The sequence below is a fragment of the Protomyctophum parallelum genome, assembly GCF_964188405.1.
Source record: "Protomyctophum parallelum genome assembly, chromosome: 15".
Lineage (NCBI taxonomy): Eukaryota > Metazoa > Chordata > Actinopteri > Myctophiformes > Myctophidae > Protomyctophum > Protomyctophum parallelum.
In genome coordinates, this window is record NC_139710.1 from 42,582,464 (window position 1) to 42,600,747 (window position 18,284).

Genomic DNA, 18,284 nt, shown 5'->3' on the forward strand with positions numbered 1-18,284 from the left:
AATGAGTCATTTTGTACTATCCTTCTAGGCTGAATATCTGACTGTACCTTGTGCTGATTAATAAAGTACTCAATCAAATTGTCTCCCAAATAAATTAGCATTCCAGCAACATACCATGGCATGTAATTGTCTGCCAAGTCAACATTACACCCCCACGCTATAGCTGATGTCAGCCATATGGCCTAAAACCAACAGGAATTCAGCCAATGTGAATTTATTGTGACACTTTTTCTCCCATTTATATGGGCTCACTTTAATTAACTATTTTTAAGAAGTTAACCAGCTCCCACTTACTGAGCATGTATAAAAGCCCTTAATGATGTAAAGTTATCAAACTTGTGAGTTTCCATTATACAATCCAGTTCACCAGTATGGTCAAATCTGCCCCAAAGGGGCCCAGGCCGTAGCGTAACGGTCTGGGCACCGGACTGGTGATCCAGTCGCGGTGTGCCGCGGGTTCGACTCCCGGACCCGACACGGCCTTTACCGCATGTCATCCCCCCATCTCTCTCCCGTTTCCTGTCAGCCTACTGTCTGTCCCTTAAAAAATCAATAAAAGGCGTAAGCCGCAAAAAAAATATCTTAAAAAAAAAAAAAAAAATCTGCCCCAAAGGGTGCCTAGTTGCCTACATCATTGCTTGCGGCTTAATCTTTTTAAAATAATAATCCCCAATATCCTTGTTCAGGGAATTAATGCAGAACATTAGACATAACTACAATATCTCAGCCAAAATTTAACAGCTATAATTGAATAAATGAATCCAAATTAAATGAATGAATTACTAAGTAGTAGTACTTGTTTCTAGCCGATTTGAGTAACCTTAAAACTGCATTAAAACTTCATGCTTACAATTTTCAGAAATTATATTTCAGCGTGGTTTGTTCTTCCTTAATTGGACAACGCACTACACAACACTTGGAACAAATGGATGCCAATATGGGAGGGGGGTGTGGGTGCACAATTTGGGCTATTGCTTACCTACTGTACATTGTTGTGCTCAAGAAGTATGCTACTTATCACAGTAGCACACAGAAAAAGATCTATTTCAGCAAATTAAAACAAACCAAATATCACTACGGTAGAACACGGTACAATTCTGTGAAAATAGCCTATGTGCCTTGGCCACTGCAGCAAGTGTGTCTGATCTTCCTGTCTCTTCATTTCTTTCATCAGCCCACAGCCTTCTTTATTAATCTATGTGCCGGAAGTGCATGTTTTATTCAGTCATTTCCTGAACTGTGCAATATATTTTCTTTAAACTTAAAAATGTATTGACATTTTCAGCAAGTTTCAGTAAACCAAAGGACAATTACACGATAAATAAGTGCTATATTTTATAACTCTTTGCGAGATTTGTGATGATTCAGCATTGTTTACAGAATGTGTCCTGACTGTTCACACTGCCCAGTGGTGGAAAAAGTACATTTTGCACTTGAGTAAAAGTATCAATACTGCAATATAGAAATACTTCAGTAAAACTACACTAGTAAAGGTCCAGAATTCCAAATTGACTTGAGTAAAAGTACAAAAGTATTGGTAGTATTGTACGAAAGTATAAGTACTCGATCTATATGCAGAATGTCAAGTTTTCAAATGTATAAAATCTTTTGAAAATAAGATCTACAGATCGGCTATTTTCAAATGGTGAAAAAGTATATACCGTAGGGTTGGGTTGAAGTGCTTAAAGGACCACTTCACCACTTTTCATCTTCATATAATAGGTCCTCACTAATAATCATGAAAAAATTGTGAATCTTTTTTCTACCCGGTCTGTGTCTCATAGGAGGGCTGTGGGCATTTCAGAAACCGTCTTCCAGTGACATCATCGATGGGGAATATACAAGCTAATATAAATTGCAGGCTTTTAGTCCTGAAAAGTTGCAATGCGAAAATGGAAGCCATCGTTCTCACGATAATGAAAATCTAAACATTTTTGTAAAAAGAATCTTGTTCAAAAAAATCTGCCTCATGATGATGTCACTGGAAGACGGTTTCTAAACTGCCCACAGCCCTCCTATGAGACACAGACTGAGTAGAAATAAATTGTGCCATTTTATCATGATTATTAGTGAGGACCTATTATATGAAGATAGGTTGAAAAGTGGTGAAGTGGTCCTTTAATGTATGTTTTGTAATAATAATCAAAATCTACAAAGTACTAGTAACTAAAGTTTTCAAGTAAATCTAGTGGAGTAAAAGTACATTTGGATCCAAGATGTAGTGGAGTACAAGTAAAAGTATTGGGAATTACTCAAGTAAAGCACCTAAATACCTCAAAAGTTTACTTCATTTTTATGCAAGGTGCTTTATGATTGTCCATTACATTCACCCATTCACACACACATTCATACACCGATGGCAGAGGAAACATGCAAGGCTCCAACCTGCTCATCGGGAGCAATTAGGGGTTTGGCGTCTTCCTCAATCATCGATCATCATTGTCTCCACCAGGCCGAAGGCATGGGGACTGGGGAGAGAGTATGTTTTGCCGTCTGTCCGTCCGTGTGAGTGTGTGTGTGTGTGTGTGTGTGTGTGTGTGTGTGTCTGTAGACAGCTAATCTCCGGCACCGTTGGCTTGATCGCAGCCAAACTCTGCACACACACTTCCTGAATGCCACAGCTGAACCTCTTCCCCAAGGTTTTCACATTGGCCTCTTATAGCACCACCAAGAGGCCTCTTTGTGCACAACCATTTTTTGGACTACACCTACAGATTTTGTCCAAACATCACGGAAATTGGTACACAGTCTCTAGACTCTAGAGCCATTCAACGAAACGGGTCTTTCAGATTTTTCAGACTCCATCCTGATTGGCTAAGTTTGGCTTCCAAAGTTCGCAGGAGTGCTCAGTTTCAAGCAAAATGCTGCGAATCATAAACACATCGTGTGATTTCTGTGCACGCACATTACAATTTACAATTTACAATTTAGGCATTTAGCAGACGCTCTTAATCCAGAGCGACTTACATTTAAGCAAGAACAAAAGCATGGGAATACATCACATAAAAGCATTTATCATGAAACATGCGTAAGCTAAGAAGGTAACAGTGGAATATCTATATGATGAAACTATACATACACTATACATAATAAACTATACATATTCACTACTATGCTATACATATGTACTATGGCGTGCTATGACTATATACAATACAATTATAGTGCTGTCTACATAACATGCTATAAGTCTGTGTCAAATGCTATCTAAGCCAACAGAAATGCTATCTATCACATTCCCACTAGGCAGAGGAAGAAATGCCACTGGAACATTTTCAACTCCGATTAGTGTTTTTACCTCTAACTGCACGGATCTGTGTAAAACTTTGTACTTTGTACTCCCTAGAGGCCAAGGAAAAACCTTTGCATGGAATTTTTCCACATCTACTCTTTATAGCGCCACCAGGAGGCCGACATATGTAAAACACATTTTCTAATATTACTAGATTTTATCAAAATTTCACGCAAATCGGTACACATGCTCTCCATAGTCATGTGATCAAGACGGGTTTGTTTGATTTCTCATTATCCAACCTGATTGGCTACGATTGGCTTCTAAAGTTTTCAGGAGTAGCCCGCTCGCTTTGTACACACGCAATGCCACTTGACAGTTTTCAAATCAGCGTCATGGTGGCCAGAGACGAAATGTTTTTATAATAGTCATGGAGGCCCGCCCTCTCCCCCCGCTTATACCCCCCCCCCCCCCCCCCCCCCGTTTCACACTAAACCCAAGCGGTTTAGGTTCTAAACACTTAAGGTGTCAGTGTTTAGATTATAAACAGAAGAGCATGTTTAAATGCCATGATTGCTGAGTCATCTGGCTAGTGCTACTCCTTCTCATTGTGAACAAGTAGCCTATTGCAGAGTACAGACTACAGTACTATGCATGCCCTACCTGGCAGGTGAAAACAATCCACCAGATTAGCATTTGAATGCCTGATCTGCATGTGTACAATAGGACAGGCAACATGATCCACCAGCCCCCTGCCCCCGGGCCAGGACAAAAAAGGTGTTAAGGTGCATTCAGACTTGGATGGTTAGAGCGGCACGATTACATGCAAAGTCAATGCAAAGACGAGAATTGCGCGAATCTCGTCGCGGCGCGACCTGGCGCGGTACAAACGGGATGGACCGAGGCGAATATATTCCATAGAGTAATATATTCAGGTCTAATTCTTCATGGGGGCTCGAGCCCCGCCGCCCCCACGGAGTCTACGTCACTGATGGTGGCGCTACAAGTTACAACAGGCCGAGTCACGTTGCGCGCACGCACACACGCACACACCTCCTAAACATTTTGCCAAACATCACACACACTCCTATCCTCCCGGTGGAGACCTGTGCACTTTTTCTAGTTGATCATACTAGTATACACATACTAGTGTCCGCAATCTTTTCCACCCCCGACAGATGACGATATAATCCTTATATTTGTCATATGTTATAATGTACTTTTCTTATCTGTCATTTTTGTTCATATGTGACTGTTTCTAAGGGGAAGCCACATTTCTTGTATGAGAATATATACTGTACCAATAAACAGATAATGATTCTGATTAAATCGGGTAACGTCTCATAGGTTTATTGTCCCATTTTACCAGCTGATTCAAAGGTGCTCACGATGTTCTGCAGCTGTTGCTTCAGAGCCGAGCAAGATGGCATAGAAGGAAGTGGCCATTTTATCCACATTATACGCCACAATGAAAAACCCACGGAAAAACCATGAAACCCCATATTTCACAGCACCAATTAAAATTTACATTCTACAAGTTCAGCTTGCAGCTTTTAATGCAAACAGCTGAGCAGTGCTGGAGGAAATCTAAAGACAGTTTAACTGCAATGTGGACCGGGCCATCCAGGGGCCAAAGATAACAAGCTGCTATACTGCCAAGCTCATCCTCCTGATTGAAAATGAAGCTAAAAGCTTAAGTGTCTGTTATCTTCTATGGTTACAGTAATGTGCTACGAGGCACATTGTTGGCTCAGCAGGCCTGGGGTGCATACAGTACAATGAGATGATAAAGTTGAGGGTTTGAATCCTGGGTACACTGTAAAATTACTAAAATCACAATTAGTAAGTAATACGTTACAAATGGATACATTACCACTGAGGATTTTACTGTGTACAAACTTAATTGTGTTTCAGATCCCATTTCTCCACATTTTCTACTGCGTGTTTTCCAGTACAGCAGCAATGCCACACAATGTACTGTGAAAGCATTTGCTCCACTGTAGGCTTGTTCCGATTGGCAGTGGTGGACAGTAACACAGTACATTTACTTGAGTAGTGTACTTAAAGGACCACTCCACACATTTTCAACCTACCTTCATCCTCACTAATGCTTATTATATTATGGTACCGTTTGTTTCTCAGAGGACGATACCTGCGTAACAGTGACATCATCGACAGGCTGGTTTGGTCAAAGATTTCACATTTTATTTTGTATTAATGCAAGAACAATGGTTTCTATTATAGATGCTTTCCTTTCCAGCAACAGAAGGCCTGCAGATTCTATTAGCTTGGATTCCCCATCGATAGTGTCACTGGTAGGCAGGTTTCTGAACTGTCCACAGCCCGCCAATGAGACACAGAGTGAGAAGCCAGAAATCATATTATCATGAGCATTTGTTGAAAACGGGTGAAGTGGTCATTTTGTTTAGTAACTGTAGTTTTCTTTATATAATATATATATTTGGATAGGAAGGGAAAATGCACTTTGTAAAATACTTTTGAATACTGGTGGGGATTGGCCTCCACCAAGGCTGTGCCTTGTCACCTTTCCTGTAATATTCATGGACTGGGTCTCAAGGCGAAGTCGTGGTGGAGAGGGTATACGGTTCGGTGAGCTAAGGGTTGCTTCACTGCTTTTTGCGGATGTCTGGTCCTGAAGGCACCATCAGTCCGAGACCTTCAGCTCTCACTGGATCATTTTGCAGTCGAGTGTGGGACGGCTGCACTACATATTAATGTTATAAATATAATTTGAAATGTGATATTAAAGATAAGATAATGTTAAAAAGAACATGATGCTGTAAATTTGATACAAATAACACATTTTTTGTATCAAAGCATATACAGCATAAATGCTGTATATGCCCTATTCTCTCATAGAATTCACATAGAAACTAAGAAGATACCAAGTCATTAAATCATGAAAACAGACCTCTTAATGCTGGCTCAACAAAACGAAAACGAAATAACAAAAAAAGCCTATTGCATTTTTAAGCACAATCAGCCTGCTCCCCTATGAGCTGTAGAGGAGGGAAAGGAATAACAAAGCAGAGGGAAGTCTCGGCTCCTTACCTCTGATGGGCTATTAGCTAGCAGAAGCCCCATTAGGTCTGCCATTTAACACTCCCACACCAAGTTCTCACATGGACAGCTACAGTATAGACTATAGAGGGTATGCGCGATCATCATCAAACGCGGAAGTTATGCAGGAATGCCTACTGAGTGGCAAAAAAATACTTTCTGGCCTTTACGGCCCATGCATCCAAACAGAAAGGTCATATCTGATTGCATTAATATAGGAAAGAAGATAAAACTACTCCGAGCTGTGCTGTCAGGGAGAATGCAAGAGAAAGTTGCCACCTATTAAAGTGTAGCTGTGTTTAGTTAAATACATGGTGGCAAAGAACAGTGAACATTCTAGTGACACTACAGCTTTCCCAGCATAGTGTCCCTGTTAATCACTGTCTACCACGTTGCTAAATGATGTCCAAAAACAGTGCATGACAGGAGAATACAGAGGTGACATTACACAATTACAAAATTCATTGTGATCAGCTGTCCATCAACCCATGGGATTATAGCTGGCAGTTGCTGAACATCAAGCTACTTCATTGACATTGCTGAAGGAGCTCATCATTCAAACATTAGTGAAACTCTAAAAACGGTTGCTTTGGATGTTTGGTAAAGCCTGATTTATATTTAGTTGCGTGAAATATAAAAATCACACCTGTGTGAACCGAGTGGTGCAACTCCCCTCTCTCCCCCTCTCTCTCTCTCTCTCTCTCTCTCTCTTTATTATGGATATCAATCCGCGTCGCTGAGAACTATTTTTTCATTATTATTTTGGGTCGGCCTTTCCTTCTTTAGCATACCTAGACCGGATTGCGCATGCGAGCTTCCGTCCACGGGGGTCAGCCTTTCCTTCTTTAGCGTACCTAGACCGGATTGCGCATGCGAGCTGCCGTCCACCTCCCATTATACAGGCAGACTAAAAGCTTCAATAACTCGTAATCTACGGAGCTCTCCATGGTTTGGTCAATTAGCGCGATGTTCGGAGGTCTTTGCTGATTATCCGGTGGTCTAGATGGAAACATTGGTGCTTTCTAGAGCAAGGATGGCTATATTTTAGCTCGCTAGCATTGACGCTATTTATTTAGCACAAGATGTGAGGCGCGCATTGTACACACACGCGCGGATATTGCTGGCCATTGCTGGTTTCACGCATGCGCACACCACTCGTGCTCATGATACATGATACATGATACATGCGGACATTCCTGGTTGTAGGAGTGGTTGCACCACTCAAAAATAGCAGATCTACACGCTCACAATGCCTTATTATGCGATGTGTTGTGAGTTTGTACAATAAATCAGGTTTAAGATTCATGGTTGACGAGACACTGAACTTTATCCAGGGACAAAGGAAGCAAAACACAAAGCGGAAAACGGCAACCATACCTTAAATGGTTCACAAAATGGCTTCCCAATGGCAGCCAACTGTTGACAGTATTGCTATTTGCCTTTCTGAATAAATAAGGCTAAACAAATTATCGCCTGACATATGTCAGTGCCCTTGGTATGCAGCTGATGGCAGGTGTATAAGGCTCAAGCCATAGGCCAGCTAGGGCTGAAGTTGCCTACAGCACAGTCTGATACACTAGTGACAAATTCCTGGGTGATTATCTACAGGAGAACCCAATGAGGACTCATGTGACCATTGCATTTATGATTGCAACAAAGCACTTGAGAATGCCTACTGCTTTATCCCGCACAGAATACAAAACTCTGGTGCTAGCATTCAAAGCAAACAAAGGTATGGCTCCGCCATATCTTGCAAGTATGATCGAACCCTACAAACAATCAGATCAGCCAACACGGGGAAGCTGGAGGTGCCTTCACTAAAAACGCCGGGAAAGCACTCCACACGTCCCAAACTCTCCTGGCTCCAAAACTATGTAATGCACTTCCCATCACAATCAGAACTGCAGCCTCACTCCCAATCTTCAGCCGTAGTCTGAAAACCCACCTTTTCAGACTACATCATGGCCCGTAGCACTTACCCTAGCCCCTTAGATATAACTTTATATAGACTTAGATAGCATTTTATACAGACTTATAGCATGTTACGTAGATGATGATGATAACTACTTTTTATATAGGCCTATGTGATGTATTGCCATGCTTTTTTGTTCTTGCTTATTGTAAATCGCTCTGGATTAAGTAAATTGTAGCAAACAGATGGGGCAGGAGAGGACCACTTGCATTGTGTTCTTTTAGATCATTCTATTGTTGACAGCAAACCAATGGAGCTTATAAGTAACAGTTTAACAGCAAATACATAGATCCATATCTTTTGGAAAAACGACATAATTCAGAATAGCAACTGGGCCATCAAATAGACATGAACAAGCCCCACATGTTACAATACAAGTCAAAGTCGCTGTGAAATTAGCCTCTGAAACTCAGACGTTTTTATTTTCCAACTGACATAAAAGGGCCATTCACACTGAGCACTATAACTATAGAAATAGTTTGGATGAGTGAGTTCACACCAACTATAGACAAAATACAATGGTGAATGATAGTTCATACTCGATTTGAATAGCCCATTATGTCCTGAAACAGATAAGACAAGAGGAGAAAAATATATACTATTGTATTTTACCTCTTGTGCCCCGCAGTGGAAACGGACTTTTGCTGGCCAGCTAGCGGTCATACCTCGCATTCCCTGGAGCCTGATATGGTGTACGTGTATGGCCCCGTCCCATTAAGCAACATGTCCATAGTCTCCGAGTGAGTAGGCTTGTAGTCCACGTAATACTCTTGCAGAGGCGAGTTTAGAGAGCGTTCAGTCTCACGCACCTTTTTCTGCCGTTTTTTAACCATGGAGCGCTGTTGAAGTTGCTTGATGCTGCTCGGGTAGCGCTTCCATGAGACGTAGATGACCAGCAGAATAATGGCAACAGATAAGAGGAGGGCCACGCTACCAGCAATGATTTTATGATAGGACACATACTCCGTTTCTGGCAGAGGGATTGTGGGGGAAACCTCGGAAGGTGTGGGGAGGGCTGTTGTATTCCAGGTCAGTTTTTTCTCCTCTGTGGGCAGTGAGGGAAGAGGTGGAAGCTCAGGCCGAGTTGGAGAAGTGAAGGTGGATGTAGTCGAGGTAATGGGCATGGGTGTTACTTTGCAGATGTTAAGTGTATCCACCACATCGTTCACCCTCTCTCCTTGTGTCTCATTGGGGCCCGCACAAATCATAGCTGACTCTTTGTTGCCCTTGAAGTTCCTCAACCAAGCCACCAGGGGACATATGCTTGCGTTACAGTACCATACGTTACCCGCCAAACTGATGGTGGTGAGGGAGATCCAAGCCTCCACCGTTTGTTGAGACAAGTAGCTGAGTTTGTTAGAATCCAAGTTTAGGGTCTGCACATTGGGTAGGCATTGGAAAGTGCTGGCATCCAACAGCTGCAGCTCATTTCCCGAGAGGTCCAGCTTTTGCAAGGATGTCCACATCCAAGGTAGGCCCTGGGTTAAGGACTTAATACGATTCCACTGCAGATAGAGTGCTCTCAGGTTGGTGAGACGGGGGAAGTGGGCAAAATTTATCTTGGAAAACTGGTTGTGCTCCAAATGAAGCTCGATGAGTTTAAGAAGCCCAGCAAAGGCATTACGTGTGAGGCTCCTTAATCTGTTGTAGCCAATATCAAGGAATTCCAGATTGCGGCAATCCAGGAAAACTCGCATTGGGATGGTTTTTAAGGAATTTGACCTCAAATGTAAACTAAGTAATTTCCGTAAGCCCAGGAACTGATTAGGCTGGAGGACCTGCAATTTATTGTAAGACAGGTCAAGATTACGCAAATTTGGTACATCGTGGAACGTGTCGTTTTTCAGCTGAGTGACCTTGTTAGAACTGAGGATCAGTTCTTTGAGCCTTCGTATCCCGTGGAAGGCCTGTCCATCCACAGTGGCAATGTAATTGTGGTCAAGGTACAACCAAACCAGTTGGCTAAGGCCTGAAAACTGCCTGGCTCTGAGGTCCACCAGGCTGTTGTAGCGGAGGGAGAGACCTTGTGTTCCCACTGACACGTTGTTTGGCATGTCGCGGAAGGCGTTGGACTCACAGTATATAATTTTCCCATCACATCTACAGCTCTGAGGGCAGGGACGTTCACGAATGCCACTTGGAGCAGCGATCAGCAAGGCAGGCACCACCAATTCTGCGATAACCAGCCATTTCAACAGCAACAGAGGTCCTGCGCACGCACACACACACACACACACACGCGCACACACACACACACACACACACACACACACACACACACACACACACACACACAACTATTGTGAAAGAGGACAATAACATGACTGTATACATGGTTTTGTTTAAAATAATAACAGCATACACTCAGTGTTAATTTAACTCTGACTGTTCAAATGCACACTTGTGTAGTGATTGGAAAGAAATAGAATGGAATGGACATTCAAATAAGGGAGTCAAATTCAATCAGGATACTTCTCTTTTTAAGTTATTGCATGTGCTGATAAATTGTGTTGTGTGAGTGTGAGCAGCCTTAGCAGTAACCTATTTAATGTGCCCTATATATGTTCAGACTGAATAGGTACCATAATACATCGTACATGTCTTTATCCATCACCACACTGCCAGGCATATTGTTGGCTACTATGTATCACACAGGAATGGGGATTGCTATAGCCTATAAAAGCACGAGCTGCCTGCTACTATACAGTAAAACAAATCCCCTGTAATCACTGATAACAAGATAGCTAAGACGTCGGCAGTGTATTTATAGTGATGGAGGATTTCTCCTTTTTTGCCTCCGTTATTTTCCCCTGAATATGCTTCATATTTCAGTCAGACACTAATTGTCAGTTAAGAGAGGGACAAGGTGTATGAGTTTCCATCAGCCTACTATAGGCACTTTATTATGACCCTCAAAGCCTCAATTTTGTGACAATTGTGTCCATTATGGGCTAAGTGCGGAACGGAGGGTACCTACCCATGTCTGCGCGGCTCCTCATGTTTTAGAGCTTTCTGTTGCACGCGTCCCAAGTCCACATGTTAGACGCACTCCGCATTCGGTCCAAATAGTTAGAAGACATGTAGCCTACTGGTCCGGACTGCCGGACAGCTGCCTGGGACCAAAATCCTTGCCGCCGTATATAGCCAGTTGTGCTTTTCGCACAGCCGCACGCACACATGCACCTGTCGTTGATTTGGGGACTGGAGGACGGGAGCGAGCCGAACTGTATCTCATGTAGTTTTATACGGTACACGCATCTAAATAATAGCCTATATGCTCAGACTGCAATTCAAGACAACATTAAATGGATTAGCCTACGATGATGATGCCACCATGGTTTCCGTCCCCCTGTCAAGACAGATGCAACTCGGAGCAGCCAATTGTTGAATTTCACTCGGGTATGAGGAGGAGGCGGCATCCCAAATTGGCCAAGTAAAGATAAGTAGCCTTGTTCAGGTCTCCGGACAATAATAACGTTGCGTCAGGTGTAGTCCGATTCATGCAAGAGTGAGGCTGAGCGACTGAGTCCGTGAGTCGTGTCTGCTATAGATTAGACCCGCGTTGACCATGGACTCTAAAATAAATCACTCTTTATCGCAACAGGAGTGATGGATCATTACACAGACAGAGACAGACTTAAGATGCCCTCTCCTGGTCAGTGAGAGCTGAGAGAGACCTCTTCGGGTCTTGGGCTTTAAGTTTCTGTATCAATAGGCTATCTCTCTGTATCTGCTGTAGATTCAATTATCTTTGTGGTCTACTCTTCACATAGGCTAACTAAAGGACAGCGTGCGCACACACGCTGGCTGTATAGGACATGATTCAGGAGCGGCAAAGCAATTTTGATTACTTGCAGCTCCACTGTGATGCAGCCACTGCTTTACATTTTCACTGAAATGTGCCATGAATAAACAGAGGATGCATTCAAGTCCTCATAATGGGAGGGGAGTTTGAGTCAGGGTCAAAGTAATCACTTCTCTTCTAATGGGGCCCTGAGTCCCTCTGTCGATCATGAGCAGCGTCATTACTGATAGCCTAATGGACGTTTGGACACATATGCAGTGTCAGTGGTGATTAAAAAAAGTGTAAAAGCAGACATTATAGGCTAGGTACAGCTAAAACAAGGAACTACAGACAGACAGACAGACAGACAGACAGACAGACAGACAGACAGACAGACAGACAGACAGACAGACAGATAGATAGAACAATAAAATGTAAGCTCTATCTACAGGGAAACCCCAGTTACTGAACAAACACTGTATCAATGATTACTATCAGAAAATAGAGCTGCAACCTTTTAACAAACAAACAGAACTTACCGTACCTAAAGGGTAGGGCCTACCTTTAAAGGATACTGGCACTAACAATCAATCAAGTAAGTAGGTAAGGAAATTGAATCAGGCTCTGAGTAAGAGTAACTTGGTTATTTAAAAACAGTCATATGACAGCAATGACAACAATAGTATAGGTTATATATGGTTCAACAGTGTGAGTGGTGCCATTATGCACAGCAACAAGTGAGTTTTTGTGCACTGGATTGGTTATGTACTGAATACAACATAGGAAACTATAATGAGATACTATAGCTAACTAAATAAGACATTTATTAATTAATTATTGCACATTGAACTAGGCTGTGGGTTTGTTCGCTATGACTATATACTGTAGGCCTATATATGATTGACAGGCATTGTCCTGAGGACAGCCAATGACAGTCAGATGGCTGGGTTAGTTATTCATTATAGTGATGGTGCGTGGGAAGAAGCTATTCCTGTGTCTGGAGGTTCTGGTGTGTAGCTCTGAAGGAAGCACCTTCCGGAGGAGGAGTTCAAAGACGTGCATGGTGGCCAGGATGCGAGGCGTAGGCAATGATCTTTCCCGCCCGCTTCCTGGCTCTGCATGGTGGTGAAGAGATCTTGGAGCGAAGGCAGGTTTAGTCCAATAATCCTTTCTGCAGAGCTGATGATGCACTGCAGCCGGCGTGTCCTACAGTGCCAAACCGCACTGTTATGGAGGTGGAGAGGAAAAGACTTCATCACAGCTGAGTAAAATTGAACCAACCATTCCAATCCTGAGGCACAGATATTATCAAATCCCTTTGGAGAATTACCAATCCATGTCTTACATTCTGTAAACCCAGACACTAAGCTACCCCCCCCCCCCTCCTTCCCCTATTGCTGCTACAGTATGTCTCCTCATGAGGCTTTATATTATTAGCTTTTATTTTATTATCTCTATCGTTATCTTGATAGTATATCTTTGTTTATTATCATTGTTGTTGTTATTATTATGTTGTGTTAGCACAGTAGGGACCTTACCACGCATACAGTATACATGTTGCTGCTTGTGCCTGTATGAGTAGTGAAAATCTTTCCTTTGTTCTTGATTCTTGCCCTCTTCAGTCAAGTCGGGTCCAAATCTTCCTCCATTTTTTTTCTCAAGGCTGCACATTTCCCGGTGTTTGTTACCTGATGTAGGTCATAGTTTCATGTCACAATAGGTAGTAGTTGGTAGACTCAATTCAACTCGCACAGTCTGACAAGGTGCATCCTCACGCAACACATACGTCTGTCTGTGCTCAATCGATTATTCTACTCATCTTTCTCCTCAGTGGGTGGGTGGACCAATTGATATAAAATTGCACATGGACTTGGACATTGCCCATTGGCATGTGCAGGGACTATCACATTTTCTTTTTCAATATTTGTGAACTGTGTCTCTCAATAAAGACTCTACTGTCCTCATACCATTCAAAATATTCTCCTAAACAAGTAGCGAAACAACATTTCGCTACTTGTATATCTGTATAAGTAAGTGACAAGTAAACTTATTTTTGAGTCAGGGAGAATACATCCCTGGCTATGAACTGGAAATCATGATTTTAGCTTTTTCACTTTTCACAGAGTGACATGTCATGGTTGTACGTACAAGACCATGACATTTCTTCCAAATTGTGTTGTAGACAATTTCACCCATGAATATTATCACTGCAAAACCCCTACTGTTGGTCTGAGGGAATGTGTAGAGTGTAAACACTAGACATTAGACAATCACTGGTCTCCTCTGATACACATGGAGTCGCCAGCCACTTCTGTTAACCTGACAGTGAGGAGTTTCACCGGGAGGATGCAACACGTACAGACAGAGGAATACGCAATTACTCCTAGGTCCACACCATGCTGATCAGGTGCTCTGCCGAGTCCCAATGACAGAGAGCGCCTTCCCCTGCCGGCTTCCCACCCGTGAATATATTGTGTTTGTTACTTGGACCATTCCGCCAAGCCGGAGGCACCATAGAAAAATCGAACCCCAGTCTCCACGATGTGCAGGAACTTTACCCCTGTGCCACCCAGATGGCAACATCGATCCAACTTTACAAAACAAAGTAGTGCAAGTCTTGCACTACTACATTTGACCAACTCCCATGTTACCAGACTCTCTGCATATTTGCTATGGCAAGTTTCAAAGTAGTAAATAGGCAGTGATATTAACAACATGCAGAAGTGTGTCTACTTTGATGCAGCACAATATTTGTCTTTGTGGACGGTTTGTATTATTTTTAAGTAACCACAGTGTGCTGATGATTAATCACACTGGTCAAAAGCATTAATTACATTGGTTAAGAAGCGTTAATTACATTGAGGAAACAAATGTAAAAAAAAAACACTAATGGTATCCTTTAAATGTCACTGGGAGAATCAATCAGATAATTGGAGGGAGGCTACACACCCATCCCTTGTGGTCACCACATGATGCAGTGCCTATTATACAGTGGTGGAAAAAAATACTCAAAATAAAACAATGTTTTACTTGAGTAAAAGTATCAATACTGCAATATAGAAATACTCCGTTACAGGTATACATCCAGAATTGAAACTGCACTTGAGTAAAAGTTCGAAAGTATTATCAAAATGTAATTAAAGCACCAAAAGTAAAAGTACGAATTATACAGAAGGTCCCATTTCTAGTTCTCAATTGTATACAATTCTTTTGAAAATAGCAGATCTAGAATAGTAGATAGTAGTAGCTATTTTCAAATGGCCCAAATGTATATAGGGCTGAAGTGGTTCATGTCTGTTTTGTAATAATAATCAAAATCTACAAAATAACTAGTAACTAAAGTTTTCAAATAAATGTAGTGGAGTAAAAGTACAACATTTGGATCCGAGATGTAGTGGAGTAGAAGTAAAAGTATCGGATACTCAAGTACAAATACTCCAAATTACTTGAGTAAATGTATTTACTTTCCACCACTGCCGGGAGCAGTATGGGTTAGCGCCCCAGCCTGTGTCTTCCGTGAGGAAGAATCCCAACAAACCCACGGTGAGGCTTTTAGGAGGGCCATTCAAGCCTCAAGCGGAGCCTGCGGCACCACCAAGGGCAAGGTGGAGAATCCACCATTCCTGAATAAAGTGCCTGGTGCTGGGAGTCTGGTGCAACGCACAGGGCCTGACCTGGTGAGAGCAGGAGTGGACCTGGTGAGACGTAGGAGGGGCCCGGACAGGTGTCAACCCACAGAGCCTAGTCCTTCCATGTGCCAGAATGGTATCTCCCAGTCCCGGCAGAGTAGTTCAGGAGGAACGGATTGTGTGGCCCTGGTTTTTCCCTAATGGGACTTATCGAGGGTAGCTACTGGGACGTAAGTCGGGACTTGATCACTCCCGGCTGGGTCACCTGAGTGAGGGGTATGATGTTGCAAGACCCGAAACCCCGATGACCTTGGGATACATCACTGAGGATACGTCCCAGGTGCATCCATTTATGTATGTATTTTGTTATAGTTATTCTATTTATAGTGACTCATAGGAATAGACTAAGTGACAACCAGGAATAGTCTGGTGACCACCGGAGAGACGGGTGGCAGCCGGAAATTAGACTGCACCCGGGAGCAGTATGGGTTAGCGCCTCCGCCTGTGTCTTCCGTGAGGAAGAAGCCCAACAAACCCACGGTGAGGCTTTTAGGAGGGCCATTCAAGCCTCAAGCGGATCCTGCGGCACCACCAAAGGCAAGGTGGAGCCTGCGGAACCGTTGCGGCTTGAGAATCCACCATTCCTGATTAAAGTGCCTGGTGCTGGGAGTCTGGTGCAACGCACAGGGCCTGACCTGGTGAGACGTAGGAGGGGCCCGGACAGGTGTCAACCCACAGAGCCTAGTCCTTCCATGTGCCAGAATGGTACCTCCCAGTCCCGGCAGAGTAGTTCAGGAGGAACGGATTGTGTGGCCCTGGTTTTTCCCTAATGGGACTTATCGAGGGTAGCTACTGGGACGTAAGTCGGGACTTGATCACTCCCGGCTGGGTCACCTGAGTGAGGGGTATGATGTTGCGAGACCCGAAACCCAGATGACCTTGGGATACATCACTGAGGATACGTCCCAGGTGCATCAATTTATGTATGTATTTTGTTATATATGTTATATTGTGACTATATGGGATATAGGTTCCTAAGGCTATACTGTTGATGAAGCTTTAATCCTCTAAACCAGTGGTTTTCAACCAGTGGTCCTTGAGGAGGTTCCAGGTGGTCCCCAGCTAAATGTTGGTAACCAAATGGACCCTTCAACTCTTGAGAGCATAAAATGAAACCAAATTGACCCGTACGGGTGGTTATAGTTAAATTACTGTTAAACATCTGCATTCCTTGATCTCTCCTAATGGTACCAACATCAATACAACATGGAATTGTGGACAAAATCTTATCCAAAATATTCTCTAGATTTGGGTCTGAGAGGCTAAATCTCATCAAATGGTGGTCTGTGGCTTAAATGCCGAATAAATAATGAACCTTGATATGAAAAGGGTTGAAAACCACTGCTCTAAACCCTACTTGGACTTCTGGAGAGAAATATTGTTCCTTGGAAATGACATGACTGCATGAGTTAAGCACATTTTCTCATTTCACATCAACCAGTCAGAGCCATGTCAGATTTTATCTGCAAATCTATGAATAATCTATGGGAAGAATTTGCCAGGGAGTCTCATGGAGTGAAATCAGATACATCTTACTGTAATCCTATTCTTTAAAAAAGAAAATCACACAAAGCTTCTGTTGTATTATCACACCATGCTAAGTTTAGTGTAATTCCCTGTGGCTTTTGCGTGGATTCTGATTTACATCATTGAAGAAATCTCCCATGACCCACTTTCCATGATGCTCAATCTTTCTTTGGGTATTTCTTGTAACTGATATGCATGGAATACATACACAGTATGTACAGTAGGTTAGTAGCCTATTTATACATGGACTGTGGACAATGTTATTTCTATCACATCCCTGCGAGATATATAAACTTGACTCGGCTCAACACACCTAAACCTGTATGTTTTAACATGTTTTATGCCTTATATATGTATCATTTAGATGGGGGTCAGTGTAGAGAAGTAATTTCCCCTCGGGGTCGGGGATCACTACAAATACCTTTTTTAATGCGACTGACCAGTTATCAAACCTTACAGATACAGCCTGAACTCCTGTTTCCTCTGGCTTAAACATTAAAAGATACACTGCCTTCCTAAACCTCACATCACTACGATCAAGACACCAAATTGTTTCCCATGAAACTTTAATGACTGTCAGGACGGTGACTAACTGAACTCCTGAATTACAGAGCAGGACCGCATGTACCTGTCTAAATACTTCCTTAATGCCAACGAAGTCCACTCTCACAACACCAGAGGGAGTTCAACAAACCACATCCAACCCAGATTCGGCTCAAACAAGGGATTAAATTAATTTCGCTCCTATGCACTAAAATGTGGAACGCCCTCAACAGCCACTAAGAAATGTGAATCCCTTGCCTGCTTCAAAACCGCTCTCAAAGAGCACCTACGGATGGCTGTCCAACCCCTCTTTTCACCATACAGTACATGTTTTTCCAGTTTTTACTTTATTTATATGATGATTTCCTGTGTATATCTGTACGTCTTTAAATGTTCTGATGAATTGAAAATGGAGGACCCTGATGTAAACAAGTCTAGTGCTTTTCGTTTTCGTCC

General features: G+C 42.7%; 1 protein-coding gene across 1 annotated transcript in view; it reads right to left on the minus strand.

Annotated features, from left to right (window-relative positions):
- The window catches only part of LOC310871870 (leucine-rich repeat transmembrane neuronal protein 4), a gene marked incomplete at its 5' end in the record, with an annotated part of 36,542 nt that extends 25,276 nt beyond the window's left edge, over window positions 1-11,266 (minus strand). Inside the window, 2 exons of the mRNA XM_083783507.1 lie at window positions 8,951-10,494; window positions 11,263-11,266. Of these exons, the coding sequence (XP_083639633.1) occupies window positions 8,951-10,494; window positions 11,263-11,266 (1,548 nt within the window). The remainder of the gene's footprint in view (window positions 1-8,950; window positions 10,495-11,262) is intronic.
- Between the last annotated feature and the right edge of the window lie 7,018 nt (window positions 11,267-18,284).